Consider the following 25,669-nt stretch of genomic DNA (forward strand, 5'->3'; position numbering starts at 1 on the left):
TACAGTATGTTTTGCTATTCCTTGAGAAGAACTGCGTTACAGTGCATGTCCTCTCATGCATTACAGCCGTGCAGGTGCACTTGATTTGCAGATTGACCCTATATTCCCTATATGCACGCCCTCAGGCACAGGCAGAGCCGGCGTGTTCTCTGCTGCACGTATGCACTGGGCGGAGGCTTGTTATCACTGCTCTCTGTACATGTAGGCTTCACCAGGGTAGTTTACACAGGCTGGAGCGAAAACATGTTTGCATGTTGTGGCCCAGTCCTTGAAAGATTACATAAGGGCACTGAACCTTTTTCCCATCCACTGACGTGCGGGAGCCCAGCCTGTCAACAGCGATCCTGCACACCCCCAGGACGCCACACCTCCTTGAGCCCGAACAACAGTGCAGCTTCTCTTCACCAACTCTGGGAAAAGAAGGTGTGCCAGTAACCCACTTTCCTAAAGATGCATGTATATATATATATGAGGTCTGTGTATGACAGTGGAGCTTAAGTCGCTGAAGAGGAAAGAGACGTTAAAAGATTTCTCAAGAAAGACTGAGGGAATTGAGATATCAGCTGGTAAACACGCATTACTTTTAGAGAACAAGCTATGTTTTTATAATGAACACACATTTCCTCTATGGATCTAACTTCTGATTAATAATGACTTTTTAAAGCTATTTTTTCAGATCTCCACATTGCATGTGATGTGATTGCATTTAAAGCGGCCCTGTTTCCACTTTCGCTTCTGCTCCGCAGCCTCCCGCTCTGCGCGTGTCTCCCGCACCGGATGGTCGGTGGGGTGGCGTCACGTCATATCAGTCGCCGCGCTGTGATTGGCTGCCGCGGCTCACCCGACACAGCTGTGATTGTTGTCTGCGGAGGAAGCGCTCGCGCCTGGTATGAGATCGGTGCTCTGGAATGGAGCAGCGCTGTGTCTTTTTCCCCTCTGCGTGTGCGCGTCTGCTGGTAATGACGTGAACAAAGGATGTGATTGCGGTCGTTGTTGTGAAGCACAGGAAAAGGAGGGGGATCTTGGCTGAATCGTTTCGCCGAGGCGCGAATGAGCGAAAGAGGAGGCTTCTCATTGGAAAAGACACTGAAGAAGACGCCTGGAAATCAAAGTAAGACGAGATCGCTGCAGTCTAACTTTAGCAGGAGCTGAGAAACTCGTTTGGTTCTTTATATAAAACAATGTGACCTAAATCTATGCACGTTTTGTTTCTGCAGTCCTAAAGTGCCAAATGCCCAGACTGGAGGACCACTGCTGGAGCTGCTCCTGTGCATCGAGCGGTGAAACGAAACACTCGTCATCTGGCGCAAACTGGTTGGCATCTAAAGCAGAAGAAATGATGTCCATCATCACGTCGGTGCTCAGAAATGCCTACGGCTCCCTGCACGACGTCTGGACGGCCAACCTCATCCGCCGGGGGCTCGTCCTCTTCACGGTGGGGGTCTTCCTCGCCCTGGTGCTCAACTTGCTGCAGATACAGAGAAACGTCACCCTGTTTCCCGAGGAGGTGATGACAACGATGTTCTCCTCCGCGTGGTGGATCCCACCTTGCTGTGGCACAGGGGCAGGTGAGTGGGCATCAACATGTTCATTGGTGTGGTAGAAATACCAGTTTGAGTCTGTGGCTAAGTTTGGGACAAAGGAGTGTAATAAAGGGGGTGGGAGAAATAAATCTGTGATTTAGAAATACCCTCAGTGTTTAGTTATTTACAACCAAAGCACTGTTAAGTAGTGAATTGATGTAATTTAACACCATTCCAAGCAGAAAAACAGCCCTTTCCTGTAACAGTCGGGTTTATGAGCTAGTCTGTGATCAGACGGTAATGAATCATCATTGGGCTTTGTTTTTGTTTGTATTATGTAAGCGTTTCCCCCTAGGCCTGCCCTAGTCATGATGGTTTTGTTTAGTAGTCCGCTTAGCAAAAATGACTGTGTACAGATGGTAGAGAGTCTCGCGCTCCGATTGGTCGCAACAGGGGGACACGAGGCGAGCTGCGCGCCGATTGGCCGGCGTCATAACTGGTGAGCCGAGGGGGAGGTGCCTTTAAGAGCAGGAACCAGGAAGCGGGGGACGACCAAAATCACAGGATCTACGCTCGACTCCTCCTTTTATGTGCACGTAGTAGACAAACGGCTTTATAAATGAATTGAAAGAATGAAGTCAGAGTCAGATGAGCATAACAAATTAATGAGACTGCTTTATTCTCACTGTAGGGCTACATGATGTGTACAGTTGTCATATAAATTGTTTATAAACTAAACTCAAATAATCCCACACAGCAGCATTCCTGCTTCTCTTGTGACATCCGTGTTTGTTCCCCCAGCTGTTGTCGGACTGCTGTATCCCTGCCTCGACAGCCACCTGGGAGAACCGCACAAGTTCAAGCGGGAGTGGGCCAGCGTCATGAGGTGCATCGCAGTGTTCGTGGGAATCAACCACGCCAGCGTCGTATCCTTCACATAACCTATATAGTAACAAGTGATATATATGGGCCTGTCCACTGCTGGTTGGGCCGGTATCTAAGCCAAGGATGTCCTGCTTTACTCTCTATCCAGAATATGTGACGAAATTTGCTGCTAGCAGGTTGTACAAATATTTGACTGAGGACTAATCCGATCCTGAGATTATACTGTTTAACTTTCTCCTTAACGTCTGCAAACACAGAAACTAGACTTTGACAACAATGTGCAGCTCTCGCTGACGCTGGCAGCCTTGTCCTTGGGCCTGTGGTGGACATTCGACCGGTCCAGGAGTGGCTTTGGACTGGGTATCACCACGGCCTTCCTAGCTACCGTCATCACACAGCTGCTGGTCTACAATGGAGTCTACCAGTAAGTGGTGAAATGATGGTGATCATGATTTTTACTAAGTTGCTTAACACACCCTGGTGTGAGTACACTAGATGATCTAATGTTGTACAGACCTATAATTCATTTTCACCCTCTTCAGAGGTGTCAAAGGTCAGGCATCATTAGGCCATTATAAAGAATGATATTTAACGAGATATTTGTTTGTCTGTTTACTCTTTCAGGTACACATCCCCAGACTTCTTGTATGTACGCTCCTGGCTCCCATGTATATTCTTCTCAGGTGGTGTTACGGTGGGAAACATAGGACGCCAACTTGCCATGGTAAAGTTTGATATATTTATTTTGGATATAAATGCATGTGGAACAATATTTGCATTAGCGTGCCCTAAAGGAATATGTCATCTCAACATGAAGCATTCAGACATATATATATATATATTGTAGAGATTAATTAATTTTGAAATAAATCCTTCATTGTGCTGAGGAAAAAAAAGTCCTAAAATGTTTGTTAATTAAATATATGTGGGTCAAAATTCTTCTCCCACAAGGTTCACAAGTTCCTCATGGCAGCTTTGGGTTCAACTTGTTTGTTTAACTCTCCAGCTACCAAACCCGTTCTATCAGAAAGTCTGACATTCACATGATACACATGATCTAACTCGTGATCTTTTAAAGATTTCCTAGAACTAATAATATAGTTAGGGGTTAACATCTGTGATTTAGGATTTTGAAAGGTTTTAGTGTGGGTTTTGTGAAACAATCCCTCCACATTAGTTTTAGTTTTAATGCTCAAAAACTAAACCTGTAACTACTGTTCACTGTGAGCAGAAATGAAACCAAAAACTTAAAGACTCTGCATCGCATTGCTTTATAGTTTTGATGATGTTGCTGAACAACAGCAGTTAAGCTTTGCCTAATGGGTTAAAGTTGTAGAAAAAGATTTGAAATCCCACCTTCCCTCATAATTATCCCATCAAGCCAGCGTTGATGTCTTCATTAAGCCTCTGCCCAGAAGCCTCACCTCATTCTCAGTGTAAAGTAAGAGTCCCGTCACTCCCCCAGTTTGACTCAGTGAAAGCGTGAAAGCAGATTAAGGGCTGTTGTTTTTCACAGTCGTGGCGACACACAGAGCCAGTCAGGACTCGGCTGACCAGAGGGTCATTTGCTACTTGTTGTTTTTGTTTGTGACGAGGCCTGAGGAATGCTGGCACAAGTCTGCACTCGTGGTTTTGTTCTCTGCTTTTCCTCCCTTTCGCAAGCATTGGCTCCATTTCTTTCCTCTAAATAGGTCTTTTGGTAAAATTCAATTTTAATTCAGGGTTTAATTTTAATTGTAGTGTATCAATCTGTTTGGTGCCAGGAAAAACACAGATTCAAAGAATACAAGCTTTGTGATTTGGAGTTACACAGTGATTTTGAACCTAACTTCACCATGTTGCTAACCCACGACTCCTCTGTGTCCCTGCAGGGCGGCGTGGAGAAGCCCCACATGGACTGAACAGTGAAGTCGCAGAAATCCAGGTGAACCACAGACGCTGTAAAAACCAGTAATGCGAAGAATGGCCAGAAGAACAGGAGAATAAAAGGACTTGATGTGACTCCATCCCCTGTTCCCATCACACCTTGAACTGGATCGGTAAAGCCCATCATCTTACGTGCCATGTCCTGCACCTACTGTGCTCCTTTAGCATCAACGCGTCCTTCACACTAGCCGTGAGGACTGCGTTTGCCGTCTCCGTTGGTATTTCGAGGTGAACCTTTTTTTATGCTGGAGGTATGCATCTTCTCGCAGTATAAGGAGTGGAAGCGTGTGTGTTTTGGATGTGCGCTGATGTTAGAAGCGAGGGAGGCGCTACCGTGTCTGTTTTAGTTCTTTTTAGCAGAAATACTGTATAATATGATCATAAAAAGGGAAGTGTCACTTGAGCGGGCAAACAAATCTGTCTTGCAGAGAAGTAAAAAATTGCACCCACCGCTGAGGCTTATGGGAGATGTAGTATGTTGTTCCCAGGCAAACCAAATTGTTTATTTAGTGGACTTAAATGCCCTTAAATCACAAGTACTGTATGTTTGATTATGAATGATTCCTCCCGTGTTGAAAGTCAGGTACGTAGCTAAAGTTAGCTTAGCACAGGCACTGCAGTGCCACACTATTAAACTTAATGAATCATGTTTGATCAACTCAAACCTAAATAGCTAAGTTAATTAGCAGCGGGCACTAGTCTCCTATTCAGTGTTTTCCAATCAGCTTACTTGAAAGGACATAATTTCTCAAAATGGTGAGCTCTACCTTTGATGACTTTAAAACGGGACCCAGCTCAGGAGGATTGTAGATGGAATGAAGACAGTTTAAATTGAAGTGCCAATTAGTTTACTGCCAGTTTGTACTGACAGAGATTCTCTTTCATATATAATGAAGTGAGATATAAGTGTTAAACTGTTTGAAGTTGAAAATGCAGATCATTTTGGTTCCTTGATGAAAGTTATTGATTCAGCAGCTGTCAGTACAAGATCACAGATTACTTTAAAGGAATCTCCTCAAAACGGCGGGATGAGACAGTATTAGTCTGTTTCTAGAGAGTTTAAGATGTTTAGTCAAACTAAAACTCACAACAAATTTAAAAGCATGACTGTGGAGTCAAATATGAGGAGAAGCCACGATGTTTTCAAAGAATGTACCAGGAGGATAAGAAACGTTTGCTGTTATACCAGTTTGAAGCACTTTCCAGTGCATTTTTACCTTTTTAACCAGGTTTTAAATCTCTTGCATAATGGCCCTATGATTCCCAGTAAGACCAATGTTTTAATGGTGTTACCACAAGCATTTTCCAGTCTGAACTGTATCATTAATTGAGCGATACTGGTTTGGGAACGTGCACTCTTTGAAGGAGACAGCAGGACATTATTGTGTCAAATTTGCAATCTGTGATTGCCTGTGTATTATAGAATGTAGTGCATTTGTCACTATAACAGTTTAGTTTTATCATTTGTACAAACATAATGACATTACTGCTCGTATGTATAATGGCTTGCCTATGTAATCATGCAGGTATTACTTTACGAGACCTACTGTAAGTTAGTTAGTGTTCGGGGGTCTAGAGGATTAAGTGCAATCACAAAACATACATGAGCCGATTTTTCTTGCTTATTTATTATAATTTCTGACAGCTTCATATTAGTATAACTTCTAAGTATATGCAGTGTGGCTCCTTCACAAAAAAGCAATAACATTTTGTTGTGAACACAAATTCTGTGGGACTTCATGCCTTTTAGAGTCAAAACCAGTTACTCTCACCCGAGAGACAACATGAAGAAATGCGTCAAACTGTTGTAAGAATCTCATTTAGTAGCATCGTCTAAGAACCACAATTTATTTTTTTAAATACTTTTTAGTGGCAGAGGACTTCAGGTTGAATCTGCCTTCATTCAGGTGTGCTATGCTGAAGAGGAAGCTTTATTTTTTGAGACGGTGACGCACCTTTTTTTTTTTTTGACGTGTTATAGTTTTGTTTCTCTGATATTTTAGCTGTGTATCTCTTTTTTTGCTACCTTGGATCCAAGTGAAAAATAAAACTACGTGATAAATAAATCTGCGTAATCTTTGTTCATGTTGTTGTCTGGCTCAAGAGCTTTTACACTGGTTTGGTAAAGCATGAATTATATGTATAGTTCTGGAAAAGTGATAGCGCCTTTCTCACTGGTAGGAAATTAAAGGAAGGTTTCGCTACCAGTGATATAAACCTGAACAACAAACAACATTAACTTATCCAGTCACACGTTTTGCAGCCGATTACTGATGGTAGCAGCATTTCAGCCACCAAACAATGGCAGCGGCACCTCGATCAGACCGGAGCCTTCTGGGGTGCCCATGATGGCATTTGTTGTGTCTGCTGTCACGGTCAAGTTGAATAGATGAGGGCACCCTTTTGTCTGGGCGCTCTGTCAGTCTCCGGAGCCATTAGAATGTCTTTGGCTGCATCTTCCCTCTCTCGCCCTCCTCCAGAAGACCCCACCCCATCCCACCCGTCCCTCCCGACAAAAATCCTCCAAACTGCCCCCGCTGCTGTGCCGCAGGGATCAGGAGGAACTGGCCCAGTTCCCTCCTCTGTCGACCCCCTCTCTGAACATGCCTTTCTGGAGGGCAGACTTCTATTTATACCTAGCGGGGGACTGACAGTTAACCTTTTGCACTGGGGGGAAATTTCTGGGAGTGGGGCCAATATCTGTGGGCTATTCTAAATCAGACCCTCATTCTGGGACGCTTGCTCTGCATCTGCTCCGTTTCTAGCTGTCCATATACACATATGAGTATATATTGTTGCTATCTATGTGTCTATCCGTGTAAATATCTGTTTGACAGGTCAATGACCCAGTGCCACACGCCACATCCCTCCTTTTTCAGCCTTCTCTTCTTGGGCAGGATAATTGGCTGTGCTTCAACTTCCTTTCATTTCCAGCCACAGTAAACTGAAAGACTCCATTAAAGCACATTCTTATTGCCAAAAGACCCCCCCCCTTCCACTTCCTCCCACTCTGTGTCCTCCCTTCAAGGCAAGAAGACAGCCTGATGTATTGATTTGCACCTCCTATATGCTGGCCTGCTAGACGGTTCAATTTCATCTCCTCGCAGCACCTTTGTGACTTTAGAATTTCTGAAACTAGGCCTCTAATTTGATGCAGTGTGTCAACTGCCAGTAAACATGAAGGCAGTAATGTGAGAATACCTCAGCTCTGCAGTCAAACAGGCACATTTTATGTTAGCTCTTCAAACTGTTATCCTATAATATGATGATAAAATAGTGTAATACAATAAAAGATGTGCCAGTTTCTGTGGTACTGGTCGTAGGTATGTGTACTCACAGGGTGTTTGTTTGGCTGCACTGCATTCATTTGACCTTTCCGACTTGGATACTGCCCATTAAATGTTAAGCTTACAAAATACCCACATTGTAAATGATTAATCTGATGTTGCTTGTTTATTTTGGATTTTCTGCAAGGCACCATGTTATTAGATTCCACAACAAGACACGTTTAACCTCTGACCGTCTTATTTCATTTAAACAACAGTTTGAGACCAAAACAACTGAAATATATCTAATATTCTGTACGAGCACATGTTTAATGTGCATTTCTCCTGTCATCATTCCCCATTCATCATCTGTAATTATTCTGATTCAACATGTAAATCAGACCCTTAAATTGGGAGCCACTGAGCCACCTTAGTGTACTCAGGCCTGTCCATAGTCGGTCTGTATCTGAACATGAGTCTGTGGAGGAAAAAGAAGCTTCTCTGAGGAAGCTCCTGTCACTTTACTCTGCCTGTAACACACACCGGTGCTGTTACACAGACATCCTGACAACTGCTTTGATAAATGCTCATACTCCGTTGCTAAACCCATGTTGAAAAGTAAAACGTGGATTAAGGCGGCGGAGGAACATGAGGACGAACAGATGAGCGAGGAGACATCATCAAGCGCTTATTCTGCAGGAGGAAGTCATGCAGGTGACGATGAGATCACCACCCTGTCTACTTAGTAGTGATGGCTTTTGTTACCACCAGATGACAGTATTTATCTTCTGAGTAGTGTGGACGTTATTACCATGACCACATGTGGACCCCTACTGGCGAGACGCGGAACAGCAGCATCCTTCCTGATCCTACACTGCAAAAAGGTTTAACCTATTTATTTAACTACCTCACGAAGGTATATAATATAATACCTAAGAAATCGCCAAAGACAAAGCACAGACAGGAGCTCTACTGATCGGAAACACACACAGCTATGCAAACGTGGAGAGTGGGTGTTTAAAACTACAGATGTTCCTACAGCTTCTCAAAACTACTGATGCAGATATAAATGCAGATCCGGGGGTGATTTATTAAACAGAGGCAAGGAATATTATTCGTGGAATATTTATCTCAGTGAGCCGAGAGTCACATGCATGATAGAAAAGGTCAATGAAATGGACTGGAGTGCGGAGAAAATCACTGCACCCTCTTCTTCTCTGCCAAAAGGTCTTCAGTGGCATTAATGTCCTGATATATAATGAAAGATAGTGAGCGAGTGTGTGTGTGTGTGTGTGTGTGTGTGTGTGTGTGTGTGTGTGTGTGTGTGTGTGTGTGGAAGTCGTTTAGGTCTACTGAGTCTTCATTACACCAGAGCTGGGTCCACTCCTGTCCTCTGCTTTCCCTCATTGCCTCTCTTTGTGCCGGCCAGGAATAATGAATTACAGTGGATGCCATGGGGGCCTGAGTGAGTGGCTCAGAAGTGGACTCCATTTTAGCTCAAATTACTTCTCAGATCCCATTCAAATGGCAGTCTCACGCCGCCGTCTGCCGCCTTTTTGTGTCCCCGTCTGAAAATGATCCACTCACACTTTTCCTTTATCCGTGCATTTAAGTGGCTTTTTTGGGGGCCAGTCCTCCGGAGCGCTGAGAAATCGCAGGACAATCAAGGAAATGAAAGAAAAACAATGAATGCACTAAAGAGACATAATCATTCTAAACAGTGTAAACACCAGTCCACGGCTCAGTGGGGTTCATCACTTCAGTCAGCATGCTCAGCCTTGTGTGCCGTTCCTGTTGACTCTTCTTCCTCCACAGGACAATAATAAAATGACAGCTAAACCTCAGGTGATGGCACATTATGCATGCCATCCAAACAAATCCTTCCCAGTGTAAATTAAACACACCCAGTGCATCTCGCAGGCCCGATCAGACTCTGAAATCAACCGGGGTAATAATAACAACAACTGAATAAAGCTAATGGAATAAATCAAGGTGCATGCATTTCCATTTCATGATCCCTCCTCTGAGGCAGACGACAAAAAGTCGGCATCTTATGAACAACTCACAATAAAGGGAGCGGCCAAGAATTTACACCGATATCTGCTCTGGGTTCCTAGTTTTATATAGCTCAACATGCAGCCTCACTGATTTGAATCTGTAGACAAGGTGGTATAAGTGTTTGAATGAAATGTCTACTATATAATTCTGTCCACTGTAACTCCACGTTTCCATGCTGAGCACCTCTGGACACCTGTTGTGAGGCTCCACAGACATCAAATCACGCAAATCCTTTGCCGTGTAAATAAACACATCTATAAGCATAAGGACTTGAGCTGCATAATCCGAATTACGCTCGCAGCCCTACTTAGGATGCACTAAAAGTCCATGTTTGTTATGTTTTAATTAGTCTTCATTAGTAGGCGTACGAGACATTTCTGGGATGCAGCCTATTCATCTCGCTGCTGAGAGGCGCACAACGTTGGCAGGCTAGAACCATCTGGGAAAGTTATTGCTCCTGCACTGGCCTTTGACAGCGCGCCCCCGATAAGTGACAAATTCACAACATATCTGCGGCTGGGGGGTAAAAACAACTCAGGTGCACGCGGGGGTGAAAGGGACCACGTCGCACATGGCGCTTTCAGGGGAGTCCGGCACTATTTTGGCTGAACGGCACAGGGCGCGATGCCACACAGGGAGAGGGGTCGAGTGGCCGCTTATGACCGACCTCCCTCCACTATAATTAAAGTTGCAAGCTGGACCCACAGACATAACAGAAATTGTTTCTCGCTTTTAGACGCAGCGAAGATGTGAACGCGTAAAATGGAGAGAGACGGTGGGGGCTTACTCCAAATGACGCGAGCCCTCGCTTTGACGCACAACGTTCAATGGGTTCCTTAAACTCACTCCCCCCACTTCTAGAATTAGTTGTTGTTCGCCATTGCTCCGAGCACGAGTATGACTTTATTCTGCATCACGTGCTCTCCAGCTGTCTCTCCCTCTCTCTCCCACTTGTTCCTCCCTGCTTGTAAAAACCAGACAGGTGCACCAGGCACGAGGGCGATCCGAAACCTGTGAAGCATCTTGTGGGTTCCCGTGGAGGACCGAACGCAGAGCTGGGCTCATTGATCATGGGTCACTGCATATGAGGAGCACCGCTGCTGCTGCTGCTGCTGGTGCATTTTACCTTCCACTTGGCTTTTCTTTGAGCTCCTTGTTTAGCGGTGCTTGCATTCATACACGGCCCCCGCTCTTCCCTCCGGACCCCCCAGCTCCCTCCCGTGTCGGCCTGGCAGCCTATTTGTTCTGTATGACTGAGAATGTAAACCCATTAACCTTACGGAAATAGCCACCACGTGTAGTTCGTTTTTGCTGTCACAAGTAAGACGTCGGCACACGTGAAAAGTCGAGCCGGAAAACTACAGCAGCCTGACACCAGTTGAGTTAAACGCCATTTATTTGCCTGCGTCAGTACAACTACATCAGCTTTTCTGAGCGAACTGCGTCATCTTACAAAAAAATAGGGCAGAAAAACTTGGTTGTACAAAACCTGAGCAGAAGGTGCAGGACAATTACTTCCCTTAATTTAACTTTTCCTTTAACAACTTGTATCAGAATGAGTAATAATTCAGTGAAAAGTTTCTAAGTACCAGTAGATGTAGTTTTATACTTATATAGTATAGTAGAATTACATATAAGTATAGTATACTTATATATTTATAGCGTCCATTCTGACTTTTTAGTTCGCTAAAATTATTTGTACATTTATTTCTGGGTATTTACGTTTTTAGTCAAATCTGCACGAGCGAACCCGCCACAAATGCTCCATATTTGACAATGTGAACAGAACAGGCTCGTTAAATGCTAAAAGTTTTTCAGGACGTAAACACTAAAACTAGTTTCATTAATAAAACTACATTTTTCATGCACTGAACGTTTTGCAAGAACAAAAATAAAGATAGAGAAAATACTAAATCTGATTATTCAAAATTTTACTTAAATTAAAGTTAACTTAAACTTAAATTAACTCACTTTTAAACAATTTTCCTCTCTAAACGTTGCAACGTGATATTGTTTTGGTAGCTTATTAGTTACTTGTCATCTTAAGAAACATTTATTTAACTTGAAAAATAAACGACTCTATTCAGTAAACGTTTTCCCCGTATTAGTGGAGCATTCAGGACTTTTCTGATGGGAACTCACTTTCATTCAATTAGCCTTCATCCAATTTAACCGAGGCCTTAATTGCGCTCAGGGTGGTGCAGTTGTTTGTGTTAAGCTCTGTTAGAGACTTCTGTGAAGAAATACGAGCCGCTCCTTAAGAACAATCCCAATTCAAATGAGACTTATCTACGCCAGACCGATCAGACGGATTAAGAGTTATTAATACGTATAAAGGGTTGAAACCAAAAGATTCGGCAGCCTCAAAGTCCGCAGCGAGGCGACTCCTGAGGATTCCTCTGTAAACACGTTCACACCGCGGGAAAATTATATAGACATCATGGTGAGATGTATGACGCATAAAAAGCGGGGCGCGCAGCGCTATAGCCTGTGTAACAGTGTAGCCACAACAGGAGCAAAAACAAACGCATTCGGCGCAAACGGGGTTTCTTGTAAGTATTGCGCAAATTTGAGTTTGTGAAAGAATATGCAGAGTTTGAGTCAAATCATCTTTGTGAGCTAATTCACCCAGATTTGATCACTAAATATTTTAATGTAATGGGCAAAATAAAATAATTGTATTCGTTTCGGTCCAGACTTTGTCTGTCATTTGTCCAATTCTTGCGCCGCCGCGGCTCTGGCGTCCGCTTGTTTCCCAACATTCTTGGGAAACAGTGGGTCATTAGAAACAGGTGGACTCCCTCCTCACATAGGGGACATTTATTTTGGATTATTTGCATTTCTAGACTGACTTTCTTGCAGCGTTGGCTACACGCAATTAGTCCCGCTTCTAATCTTTTCTAATTCGTCTGCCATGCTCTCGGCTGACCCAGGGTGAAAAAAACACAGCGCGGTCCACAAAGGCGCAACAAAAAAAATCATACAGGATCATCAAATAGGAGAGACGGGCTTTCAGATTTTGAAAGGCACAGGAAGCTGGAGGATTTGGTCTGACCCCTGCATGGTGACAGAGCTGATATCTTAGAGACCCCATTCATCTGGAGGGAGGGATGGTGACCGGGAGAGGGAGGGGTGCGGGGTTGGGTGGGGTGTAAGGAGGCTCACGGTGCATCTGCAGAGGTCCCACCGCCCTGTGATCTGTGAGCTGGCACACATCACGGCGTCCATTCACAAATCCTCCTTCTGCGCGTCAGCTTTTGTAGTACTCCATAGTACCGAGCGCTGGTGACGTGTTAGACAATCCTACCAAGGAAAATACAGCGCAAAAAAAAATAGGTTATAGGAACTCAAGGACAGGGCACATGCGCACAATGCATGCGATGGCAGAACGGGTGGGGGTGTGAGGTTAGCTGTAAGTGAATATGGAATAGGCAGTGTCTGGATTTATGGGCTGCATAGAAACAAAGTCAGACACACCGACACTGAGCTACCGGCTTTAAATTCATTTAAAAACAGCTTACATTAACCCTTCGCTGCAAACAAAGAGAGGTCCAGTGCTTTTCACAACAAACTGAAGAAACCACAGAAGAAACCCGAGGTTTGCACTTATTTTGTAGAAAATGAAAGACATGACATGTACAATGATCAATATTTCCTGCTTCCCTGAACAAGAACTGAATATATTCATAACAAGGAAGCTTTAACCATATGCGGGACTCTCTACGGAGACTCGCACAAAACAAATAAAAATGGCCAACGTTGCCCGTTTTCATTTTCATATTATTGTGATGGCAACAGCGATTCCCCGAAACTTGGCGCAATTCGCTGGGAATTTGATGTGGACCTGCAGGAATCTGAGGACGCGTACCAGCTTCCATGTTTCCAGGCTCAACATGTGAAAAGATGGCAGACCAAGCCTCGGTTCTGCTCGCTTCTGAAAATAGCTTGACAAAAAAAAAATATTGTATTTGACTGCATGTCTGTTTCAACATTGGACCACAATTTGTGCCAGTAGGAGAAGTAAACACGCGTGCAGGTGTTAAAGTGATTTAATCAAACACCACACACGCCTGTTAGACAAGCGACCAAGGCCTGTTTGATGGGCGCGCGCACTAGTGTTCGCAGTCATTTGGATGATTTCTGATAATGTCACAAGCAAAAAAAAACAAATTATTATATTGAAATCATATTTCGATTAGCTGCCTGTGCAGCGTAGCCCTAAATAGAGAATAAGAAACACACTAGAGGCCATCATCAATGTCTTTTTTAAAAAAACAATGCACTTTTTTCAATTTCCTCGGGATTTTGCAGAAGAATCGACGTCTAAAAAAATAAATCTGGAGGATTTTCACGGTTTTAAGCACCTAGCCAATGCAGAGCAGATGACTAGCCTCAACCAGAGCAAGCATGGCAACAAAGAGCCACAAACAATAATACGGCAGATTTAAGAATATTATATCTATGTAGTTAGTAAATATTATGCCTGGCTTCATGACAAAATGTTACCAGCAATAAACCAATAACAAATAAAGAAAAGACCCTTAACCACAGAAGACAAAATGTTCCAGAGGATATTGTTATTTATTACCAAAACCAAGTAAACCAAATAAACAAACCCCAAAAAGCTTCGCTCATTTATCAAACCACAGAAAGTCTCACTAAATGAAGCAAAGTCGGTCAAGATCACTCAAAATCATCATTTTGCACTAAATATGAAAAACAAACTTATTTGACAGATAAACAGAATCAAAAGCTCAAACGAATGGATTATTAAATTGTGTCAGCAAAACAGACACGTGGTGCAGTTTTGTGGCTCAAAGGTTTTTCTTTTTTCAAGCTGCAGTAAAGTGATGTGGCGTCTTTACGTGGACGCAGTCTGAGTAAATCATCTATTCTCCAAACCTCCTCGCGCCCATTTTATTGCAAAGTAGGACTTTAAGTGGAGAGAAGTTAAAAACGCCACACGTGTCAGCTTTTACAGGAAATACATGGTTTCTGGGCTCGCTGACACACTGCGTGGCGTGTTAAAACGTGCACGCAGCCTCTTATTATAATTCAGAGCCTGAAATGGTGTCATTTCCTCCAGACGTCCCTGTTTTGCTGGGAGGTTAGAGGCCAAGCCCAGGCGGTAGCGGCCCGTTTGTGCCCCCATTGTCTGCTGCTTATTTAGCGCTCAACATTAATCTGCGCTTTGTGAGAAACAATCACAGCATGAGAGTGGCCTGTCTAATTACATCTTTCACTCTCAACTTTCGCCACAGCCGCCGACTGGCGAAGTTGGACGAGCCCTTTGTCGCGTGGACACAGGAGCAGAAGGTGTCAGGTAGGTTTAGGATGAGTGTTTTGTACAACGCACCCTTCATCAAAGAACAACAAACACGTTCACCAGAGCAGTGCGTAAACGTGCGGTAACAGCGCGTGATGGTGAACTTTGTCGATTCGTTTGCACATGACCCGTCCAGGCGCGTTTGAACGCAAGCCCAGATCACTCCAAATAAATACTTTCTGCATTGACACCTCGCCGTAATTGCTTTGCAATTTGCACAGAGCATATTTAACAGGTGAAAAGTCATGGATATGCTGTTTCTCCCGCAGGACAAACCCTGGCTTACACTAAATCTTAAATTACAGGCTTTGACGTGTCGCCAATATGCATTTAAACAACACTTTGGCGCAATAAACCAACCTTTGTCGACGACGCTAACTGCGTACAAGCATGTGCACATTTCATTTAACAAACACCCATAAATCTGTATTATATTAGTACGATGCACAATCAAAACAGGACCAAACGTGCATGTGTCTTACACTCATTTAAGAAATGTGTCTAAGCTTCAACCACGGCTAGAAAAAAGCAGCAAAATGCGAGGGGCGCTTGTAATAATACGGCGGAGGCAGCTGACTTTCTAACTGAATTGTTCCAAGACTCTCACTCACTCACTCAGTCACTCAGTCAGTCTTGTGTCTCCTCCGGTCCTCATCGAAGCCCCCTTCGCTTTACGCGCAGCCCAGGTTCACACGCCGGCGGAGACGCGCGCGAGCCGTCCCCGCAGCCCCACGGGAGGAGACACGCAAACTTAGCGCCGGTCAGCAAAGTTACCCGAAGTTTTGTCTTTGGCGCGACTCAGTATCCCGAGCACCGCGCACAAAACAGTTTGTTTGCATCACTGATTTCTTTTAAAGGGATACGGACCCAGTTGTTGCTCGACCGCAGCGTCACGACAGGCGAACATGGGCAGCAGAAATGCTCAACACGCGTCCCCGCGCGTTTGAAATCACAGCAAAGATTGTTTGGCTGTCGCTTTCCTGACACATTGCGTTGGCAATTATGAGCCGACTGGAAGCGACGTGACAAGTCGACGAATGGTTAAATTTTACGTCGCAGCCAAGAAAACGTTCTCCCCATAGGTTGAGATCATACAGCTGTTCCACGCTATTTAATTCCCAACAAATACACTCAGCCCACATTCACTTTAAACCGGAGCTTAAAGTAATTTTGCTCCGCGCATTTAACCTTCCACGGGACAGACGTTACGTGTCAATTTGACCTTAGACGTGTTAACCCTTAGCGCTGATGTATATTGAGATATTAGTGGTTTTGTGGGAGTCTAACGGTTCACACTGAAGCACATGTTGCTTTAGTTTTATGTCACAGATGCCCAACACGTCCACACGAGGTCATTTAAACCTGTCTGTGTCCCTTGGTTCCGCCAGTGCAAATTTCATTTTAATTTGTAAAAGTAGTAACAATTACTTATTGTTGCACGTGTTAAATATAGGCTGGAGGTTTTATTTAAATATAAGGCCAACAAAACGTACTATTCCTCCTTATACTGGGAATCCCTCCCTGTCCTGCAAACAAGGAACCCCGGGGGTCCCCACAACCCACTCCGACCGGCGATCCTCCAATCTCCTATTGTGTCTCTAAACACAAACTAACTGATGTGCATCGTGTTTCTCTTTTGCAAACTCAACCTCCAAAAAATTAAGTTACAGGTTCATAAACAGAGATGGATTATTGGGAGTATCTGAGGGCATGCACAGGATTTAAATTAGGCTTCCTCTCCGTTAGTCCGGGACTCTTTCCCTTTACCAAGGCGAGGATGGGCGTTTGTGGGCTGCTTTGGAGTCTGCGTCACGTGGCCTGGTTTCTGCCGTCCGATTGGTGCAAGGCACGTGTCTGGGAGGACGGTGGGAAAACGTCACTCGGGGGGCTCGTATTGAAAATAAGAACAAAACTCCAGAGTGAGAGTATTAGAGCATCAGTTTAGGAGCCTCTTTATTTACCCTTAGTTTAGTTTAGGTGTAGGCAATACTGAGCACTCGGAAAACGGATAACGCTAGGACGGTGCGCAAATGGCACATGCTCTAGGTCTAAGATATCAGTTGTAACCCGCTATTGAGGGAATATATGTCAAAAAGTATGCTTTTCTCGGAGGACACTACCGCATGGCTTTGTATGGTGTCCAAGGCATTCACTAGTCATTGACTTTATTTTTTTTATTTATTTTGCGCTCGTAAATTTTTTGCAATTTAATTTCCCCGAACTTCCTTGCGAATTCGACTACAGCGGAGAGCAATAAAGGGGTTAAAGAAAGTAAAGCGGGGAAAGTGAATCAGTATGGAAGAAAATGATCACGGCAACAGAGACGTGGTGGAGCGGCAGGAGTCGGTGGATGAATCAAACAGAGCCATCCTTCCCCTGTTACAAGCGCCGGGAAACCTGCAGATCCCTCACCGGGTCACCAATTTCTTCATCGACAACATCCTGCGGCCGGATTTCGGGCGGAAAAAGGACGCAGGTGCGAACCGCGATGAAGGCAGCCTGGCCTCGCAGGAGAGCCACGACAGCCCCGCAGCCCCGCAAACCGAGCCGGTGGGGAGCACGGTGCCGACGGAGGGGACCTCCACCCCGCACACGGTTACCGGGAACAAGAAGCAGGCTATAGCCAGCGACGAGCCCCTGAAGCCCCGCGGGGAGAACGGAGACCAGTGCCTAAGCTCAGACTCAGACAGTTCCCAAGCCAGCTCAAACCCGGCCACGTCTCAGCCCATGCTGTGGCCAGCCTGGGTCTACTGCACCAGATACTCGGACAGGCCTTCTTCAGGTTGGTGGTACCGTGCATGCTTTTCACACACTACCCTGCTGCGGTAACCTGAAATACCCCGTAACACTGACCCCGGATGCCTTGACCGACTTCTGCCGAGCAGAGCGCGGCGTGCAGCGCAAAGGGCGGCACGTTCGCAAAATGTGAGAAAATACAAAGAGTGGGGTATTTAATGCAAAACAGCGGTAAAGTGGGCTACGTGGACAACGTATCCTTGCGCAAAGCAGAACAATAAAATATAGTCTCTTGGAGAAGAGCAGGCCTGTTATTTAAAATGCAAACAAGACAAAACGAAATATTTCTGAACAATAAATCTCAAACTATTCAATTTTAATTCCTCACTGAAATACATGAAAACACAAAAGCAGGCGTTTTAACCTTTACGCACGGATTTTTGCACTAAAATGCTCGCGCAGCCTTCTTCCAAATTTCCCCGGGTTATGAATATGATAATACGGGGCTCCTACATATAGTAAACATACGCGCGCTGATAGGCTGCGTGTCTCCCAGACAATCTGCACGTCTGCAACATATTCTTTCACGCGCTTGTCTGAGTCGTGCTCGACGTTGGACGAGCAGTGATTGAGGTGAATTAAATCCGTTTTCGCCACGGACGCGTCCACGGTCCGTGCAGACCCACACTATGGCGAGCGGGGCGCACGGATATTTCCACCATTTGTGTGTGAGGCTAAAGACGTTCCGGAGTCTCGGCGCGCACGAACTTTTACATCTTGCGTATTTTCATAGCGTCCATCAAAAGTAGAGTACAACTTGTTCTCATGCATTATGTAACACTGTATAGAGTGGCGTAGGAGACTACTACGAGTTGTAGAGCTGCACACATTTCATATGGGCTGCTTGAAGAACACACACACACACACACACACGTCTATTCGTCATGAAAACAGCTTTTGTTATATCGCTTTTAAAATGTTGTGTTGTTTGGAGAAGGGGCACAAACACCAAGAACCCAACGCTGCACAAATAGGCCTCTATCCAGATAGAAAATTAATGTGTGCTGCTCAAATTCTGTACACGTTTGCCCACTGAGCAGCTTCTTAAGTGACCCACAAAAGCAAAAATGCAAAGTAGCTGCTTGAAATTTATCCAGATTTTTTGGTTTTTGCCCACATCGCCAAAAACAGCGGCTGAGTCGTGTCACCGGTGTTTTTCCATTGTTGCCTAATAATTTTATACTACAGAGAGTCTCACTGTGTGTGAAGGCACATAGCCTGCGTGTGTGAAAGAGCTGGAGCGAGGGGGGGGGGGGGTTGTTTTCTTCAATGAACGTGTCAATATTCTACATATAATCCTCGTCGTTCTTAACAGATTATTATATTTGGGTTTTTCTACCATGCAACAAACGTTTTAAAGAGACACTTTCTGATAACAACATGTGCCCATCGAGCCACTTGTTTACATTGTTTACTTTGATGAATAAATAAGTTTAGACATGAACGTTTCCTTGCACATGTTGTAGATAAAAGGTGAGCAAAGCACGTCAAGCGTTGACTGGCAGCTTTAGACGTTATTAAACTGTGAAAACTTCATGAACGTTCATTTTACCGTCTATTCACTATACACGCGTGTCTGTGGCTCCCACCCCCTCCACCCCCCACTCCCTCTCCACCACAGGGCCAAGATCTCGCAAACCAAAGAAGAAAACGACCAGCAAAGAGGACAAGCGACCACGGACGGCCTTCACAGCAGAGCAGCTGCAAAGACTAAAATCGGAGTTTCAGACAAATCGTTACCTGACCGAGCAGAGACGGCAGAACCTGGCGCAGGAGCTGGGCCTGAACGAGTCCCAGATCAAGATCTGGTTCCAGAACAAGCGGGCCAAAATCAAGAAGGCCAGCGGCACTAAAAACAGTCTAGCCTTGCACCTGATGGCACAGGGACTGTACAATCACGCCACCGTCACGTCGAAAGACGAAAAATCAGACAGCGATTGATTCCCAGAGAAGTAACAGCAGCCTCCTGACGAAAAGGAACCTATAGTAATCCTAGATGATTATGGCTATCACAGCGAAACTCTACAGGAATATTTACAGCAGATAAAATACCACATAGTACTAGTCCTATACACTCGTCGTTGAACCCACTCGAGATAGACCTACAGAAAATAGTGCAAATAAGGTCACTGGACTTCTAAGAGTCCCTGCAGGAATATTTTATGATACCTATAGGTTCCTATAGGAGTATTATAGTGGTTTTTTTCGTTATATGGGAGGGTAAATCAAGCCTACAATGCAATAATTTCATCAAGTAAAGGGCCAGTGTATAGAGTATACCAGCATAAATTGTTTTAAAAAAATGAGAGAGATATTTCATATTTCTGCAATATCACGTCTATTAAAATGTTGTATAAAAGGTATGTTTTCATTGTATGTCGCCCCCCACGACCTTCGTTTTTATATAGGCCTACTGCTATCCATGATTGTCATCACTTTACATTTAGCCTAACTAGCTGGCACTTGACGTTTCGACCTGTCAGTGAAGTGAACAAACTTAAGTCCAAAGAATATTTTTCTGCTGCATCCAGGCTACTGTGAATTTAAATTAATGCTAACACCAGTTTTATTTCTATGCTTGTTGGTTTCCTTAGTTGTGTTTTGATGTGAAATGGACAGAGGGACGCGTTTTTTCTGAGAGTTAGTCGCAGACCTAATTGGGCAGACTATGGATTTTGATACGTTTTGTAAAATGAAATTCACAGGAACCGTTTCTTGTTGTAAGTGACAGAGAGGTAGTGATTTTTTCTAACACGCCACTTAAAACTAAAAAAAACTGAGTTACGCCCTTTTTCTACGTATGTGAACGTTTGACAGCCTTTGAGACGAATTGACGCGCGTATTCCATTCGTTTTGCCAATGCACCAGTGCAGCTATTATAGTTTTAAATAGCAATATAAATCATTTTGTAGCTAAACGAAGGCTATAATGCTGCCTGTAAAATCAGAAACAACTTTGTAGCATAAAGACAATGACAACTATTTCGCGCACTCCTGACTATAGACTATGAATGCAGGTTATTGGATGTTCTTGTTAAATTTTTCACTATATACATTTTATTACATATCCATATATCATAAAAGAAGGCAAATCCGTCAGTGACTGTATTACAAATGTTGGAAATCTCTTATCGTTGTTGAAAGGACTTCATGTGTATTTATATAGATTATATTGAGAAAAAAAATCTATCCAATGACCAGTGTTGCTTTAGAGTAGATATCTGAGGTGTTTACACTGCTTGTTTATCTTGCAATAACTTCTTTTGTTTATATTTTTTGTGAATGAAAATTTGTTTATGGGGCCTTTGCATGACAGCTGCAATTTGTTGTACTTGGGCAAATAACTGTGTTTATAAACTTTGGTCTTTATCGACGAAAGTATGATTGAGCTAAGTTTTAGACTGTATCCATACCAAATTGTGGACTTTTTTGCCTTTCAAAGTGTTTTTGTTGTGTATCTGCAAAAAGTGTGTGTGAATTAAAATCCACCAAACAGAAACACACTTTGCCTTAAAGTTCAAGGGTGAACTTTTTATGAAACAGAACTGTGCCGAATCAGAGAAGCAGTATTACTTCAAATGCAGACTATTCAAGTTTAATGCCTTTATGAAAACTGCTGGTATGACATTATGAATCTACTCATCAGCATATATCTATCTATATATGAACATGTTTAAATAAAATTACAACACAGAGTTGTAGAATACAATGCTATTTTTATTTTATGTTGGAAGTATTCTTTGGTATAATGTACATAGTTTGTATCATGTATTAATTGTGTAATTAACTGCCTCCTGAAAACTGCAAAAGAAGAGTAAATAAACCTTGAAGATTATACCCAAGTCATGACGAGTCTCTATGAAGCAACTGGTTTACATATCGCAAATATGAACTTTAATCAAGCTGAGCTTCTGTGAACAGAGAGAAACACAACATGTGCATCACGGGTCAAACTATCAAAGAAATACATTTTTCAATAAATGTGTCCAAATGTCAAATATTTACAGATTTTGTCGCAAACATTACTCATTTGCGTAAAACAACCCCCACTGTAGCTCAACATCACATTCATGGAGGATAGAATTCACAGGTTTCGAGATTAAAACATTCGCAAAAGCACCAGCATTATGCAAGGGAAAGCCTTGAACAATTCCCAGGCATGTTTCTTCAACAATACCTTATCTGCATTTCCATACTTGCACCACTAGTCTTTGAACGCCAGCGGCGAGTGACTAGCATTAGAGCAGACAGGGCTGCTCCCAGCACTGTCTTCACGATGGTCAGTCTTCCTCTCCGCTTCTGAAAAGACCCTGTGCTTCGATCACAAGGCAGAAATGGGACTCGAAAGGAGAGAGTGAGAGATAGGGAGGGGGGAGAGAGGAAGAGAGAGACACAGAGCGAGAGAGAGCAATGAAGGTCAAAGCCTGTCATGGCTGCAGGTGGCTAGCCTCCCCCCTCCCACCCTGCAGTAACCCATTCTCCACACACGGCTCTCTCGCTTGCTAAATCATACTCCCCTACTACCACTTGGTTTTATTTTATTCCTGCCTGGAACGCATACATCCCCACGCACAATAACACGTTTCATTCTTTTCTGTTCCTCCTCATCAATATATTCACAGGCGGGAAAGCCCTGAAGTTCACACAGGGACACCGGCGCATGAACAATCACAAAAGCTGTGGGGCTGAATTGGCACATTCTCCTGGAACAAAAGACTTTATCTGGTAATAATCTGTCCTCTCTCTGGAAGTGAGAATCAGGTGTCCAGGTGACCTCAAGTGATTTTTGTCCATGGCTCTTAATTGTGACCAAAGCGTCACGCATTGCTGTCAAAGCACGACGCGCGGCAGCATAAATTAACGGCAGTTTGCTGGCAGAGGCTGCACCGAACTGCAAGGATGCCTGGAATAAGTTCCCCTCTGCAGTGCAGCTGGCAACTTCAGAAAGTTCTCATGCTGTAAAAATGTAAGTGGAGGATGCATCAGGGAAGTATCAATGTCTACCTCTATACACAAAAGGGCCCCATCCTGCTTTGACCTCTCCTACCATCCTCCCCCTCCCCTACTGTGTCATTTACCCACAGTTTCTAAATGCTTCCTACGGCCAGAGTGGAATCTGCTCAGAGGTGCCTGGGCTTTGTGGCGGAAACATAATTAAAGTGGTGAAAGATGTAAAAGGTGAAGAATGGGGATGACATCAGGCCAATTTCACACTTGGCACTCGAATGGCTAGGTCCAAGCCAGGACTCTTGCCTCGCAACACAGATCAAAGCCCACTGTCACCGCACCACTGCAGGAAAAAAAGAGGCAAAAGGACACCTAACTATGCTAATCCCCTGGACGAATATATTTTAATCTTGTTAGAATACAAGTTAATGCCGTGGCTCAGTGACTGAACTTTTTGGCAAGAATAAGAGGTGGACAGACCTACTTTTACCTTTTCTACATGAGGTGCTTCCGTCTGGCACCGGATAAACAGCCGGAGTCTGAACAAACTTTCTTCAGGGCAAACTCAGTGTATCATCAAAACACACACACTGTATTGGCTGCAGATAAGCGCAAGCCCATGAAAAGGCAAGCAACAGTTTTTATTAAGAACAATGATGGGAAAAAAGAAAAAAGTCAATCTGAGTGGCCGGTGACCCCGCCTGAATCCCCACTAGGGCACCTAACATGCAAAGGAAATGAGTATTTTGTGGACTGGTCTGTCCCCTCTCACATAGAGCCCTCCTTTCTCAAAAGCACCTTGGTAACCCTTGATCTCTCATGTATGGAAGTCAGGGCGCTGGGGCCTGCAGAAGTTGACTAGCAGACAATAGCAAGCGGATGCTTTCTGGAAAAGTCACACCCAGGCAACTCTCATTTCACACACAGTGTTTGAGTGAACTTTAAAAAAAAAGATGCGAGACTTTTCACTGAAGATTCTCTTTGTTCACTTAATGAAATTCAGTAAGAGAAACATCCATGTTCTGCTTCCCATGTATAGCTGTTTTAGAATGTATGTTAATTTCACTAGCTTGTTTATGTTTAAGTGACCTGATTAGCTATGTAGGTTTCTGCCTGTAAAAAATCCAGCCTAGTTCCAAGCACCATAAGTTATTTCAGATACATTTTGAATCCAATCGAGATTTTTGCAGACGGCATTTGATATGAACTATAACAACTGTATAAAAATACAGAAATTCTAAAAATGACGTATCGTATGATGATTTTTTTTCATCTCCGTAGGCTAAAACTAATTTACACTTTAAAATTATATTTAGAATTCTCGCCATTATGTCTTTGTCAATTGTGCTTAAACTAAACCATTTATGGAGGACTAGAAATTTTCACTTTTCAGTTGAGCGTTTCAGGTCAAGTAGTAACACAGGTGTAGATACTATCGTATTTGGACAATCTCACTAACTTATAACATATAGAAACAGTGATACAGTAAAACAGACCCAAACAAAGCTTTATTTTTTTCATAAAAATATATGGACCATGTGTTGATGCAGCCAGTCGTTACTGGTTGTGCTGTTCTTCAACACGTTTCCAAACTCAAAATAGTAATGATTCCCTCAACAGCCACACTATGTTTCTAAAAATATAGGTTTTCCTCAACTTAACTAACAAACTTAAAGGATCAGAAACGTTCGCACCTAAATACTTTTGCTCTTTTACTCTGAGATTCGCAATACAAAATATTTACAAATCCTGAGGTCAAACATATGCAAGTAACAAAGCAAAACCTACTTAATTAAATTAGCTCTGATCACATTGATATGCACTAACACGGTAACATAACTCCGCACAAACCCATTAGTGGTAATAGAATAGGCTGCGTTATAGTACGATAACACAGAGCCTATTCAATAAAAACCCTGATGTGTTGAACAGTCAAGGTGTCTTTTTCTTGGCCCTTAAAAACTGTCTCCTACATTCTTCTTCTACATACTAAATTAAGATGTACAGTGTACAGTCATGCCAGTTCTGGCCTTTTTTACTGAGTTTGTGTTGCTTGCTGACACAGAGGCAGACAGGGTCAAGGATACATCTGACTCACCTCAGGCCCCCTGCTCTCCCCGGGGACCGGCCTGTCACTCACTTTGTGGTTACGCATCATAGCTGACAGAGGCACAAAGTGAGAGCTCGATACTGCATCAACAGCAGCAACATCATCACCAAAACCCATCCTTAGCATGACATCTTCCTCCTCTTCCACCACCACCACCCTCTCACTACACTGTGAAAGGAAGGAAAAAACATATTCACACCAAGAGCCAATAATAATATGTCAGTGTGAGTAGGAAGACCTAAAAATAGAAGATTTGGACATTTACCTTAAAATTCTCCACACTGCAGTTGGGATGTGGAAGGCTTGGCAATGGAGTTGTTAGTGGCAAGCAGACCTACAAAGGTTTAAAACGATTGGGAGTAATATTTAATTTCAGCTTTATTAAAGCAAGATACACACGTCTACACTCTGTGAGCCATTTAAAATGGGTCTAAGTCAGTGAAACAGTGTCGGATTAGTGTAGCATATAGCCTCTAATTGGTATCGGTTATTATGACATGATATGCACACAAACAGAGCTGTGTGGACAGTAAAAGCTTTCATAATCACGATCAACACTTTGTCCTGCTGAATACAAAACAGATATAGTCACTGAAATACAGTTGTGCGCCAGAAGACAAAGGATGCTATGGCCTGCACCAATGGTCCAAATACAGCCATAAAACCACGAAGAGAAAGAAACAATGCGTAGGAACAATATAGTTTTATACTCATCTCGAAAGCCACAGAGCATAAAATTCTGCAATCATCAGACTGTTGCAGAATAAAATGGCGGCTCGCCAAAGACATGGGTGAAGAGTTTGAATCTGGAAGTTAACACTTTGCTTTTCAAT

The 25,669-nt window shown here is 43.5% G+C and overlaps 2 protein-coding genes and 1 long non-coding RNA gene across 5 annotated transcripts in view; 2 read left to right on the top strand and 1 right to left on the bottom strand.

Moving 5' to 3' along the window:
• Positions 1-406: 406 nt before the first annotated feature.
• Positions 407-6,400, top strand: insig1 (insulin induced gene 1). 2 transcript variants are annotated; one of them, XM_029148166.3, is made up of 8 exons: positions 407-566; positions 747-887; positions 1,002-1,111; positions 1,218-1,568; positions 2,325-2,449; positions 2,666-2,832; positions 3,033-3,132; positions 4,280-6,400. In XM_029148166.3, exons 2-8 carry the CDS (start codon positions 778-780, stop codon positions 4,307-4,309), a joined length of 993 nt encoding a protein of 330 aa, XP_029003999.1. In that variant the 5' UTR covers positions 407-566; positions 747-777; the 3' UTR covers positions 4,310-6,400. The 2 variants fall into 2 exon arrangements, with proteins under 2 accessions (XP_029003999.1, XP_029004001.1); XM_029148168.3 differs by lacking the exon at positions 407-566 and having other exon boundaries at positions 748-887; positions 1,007-1,111.
• Positions 6,265-25,669, bottom strand: part of LOC114853423 (uncharacterized) — a 34,186-nt gene continuing 14,781 nt past the window's right edge. Inside the window, exons 5-7 of one of the 2 annotated variants that reach the window (XR_003785572.3) lie at positions 25,102-25,170; positions 24,825-25,004; positions 6,265-12,961 (exon numbers count right to left, since the gene is read on the bottom strand). This is a non-coding gene — a long non-coding RNA (uncharacterized LOC114853423). Of the gene's footprint in view, positions 12,962-21,475; positions 25,005-25,101; positions 25,171-25,669 lie in introns of those variants that run through there. The other variant, XR_003785571.3, reaches the window with a different exon arrangement.
• Positions 16,933-19,831, top strand: en2a (engrailed homeobox 2a). The gene is made up of 2 exons (XM_029146767.3): positions 16,933-17,766; positions 19,402-19,831. Exons 1-2 carry the CDS (start codon positions 17,280-17,282, stop codon positions 19,719-19,721), a joined length of 807 nt encoding a protein of 268 aa, XP_029002600.1. The 5' UTR covers positions 16,933-17,279; the 3' UTR covers positions 19,722-19,831.

The sequence above is a fragment of the Betta splendens genome, chromosome 4, assembly GCF_900634795.4.
Source record: "Betta splendens chromosome 4, fBetSpl5.4, whole genome shotgun sequence".
Taxonomy (NCBI): domain Eukaryota; kingdom Metazoa; phylum Chordata; class Actinopteri; order Anabantiformes; family Osphronemidae; genus Betta; species Betta splendens.

Coding starts and splice junctions, on each gene's coding strand:
- insig1 (XM_029148166.3), top strand. CDS start 778: ATGGTCGGTGGGGTGGCGTCACGTCATATCAGTCGCCGCGCTGTGATT. Junction 1,569..2,324: donor TTGCTGTGGCACAGGGGCAG/GTGAGTGGGCAT, acceptor TTGTTCCCCCAG/CTGTTGTCGGACTGCTGTAT. Junction 2,450..2,665: donor GAATCAACCACGCCAGCGTC/GTATCCTTCACA, acceptor CTGCAAACACAG/AAACTAGACTTTGACAACAA.
- en2a (XM_029146767.3), top strand. CDS start 17,280: ATGGAAGAAAATGATCACGGCAACAGAGACGTGGTGGAGCGGCAGGAG. Junction 17,767..19,401: donor CTCGGACAGGCCTTCTTCAG/GTTGGTGGTACC, acceptor TCTCCACCACAG/GGCCAAGATCTCGCAAACCA.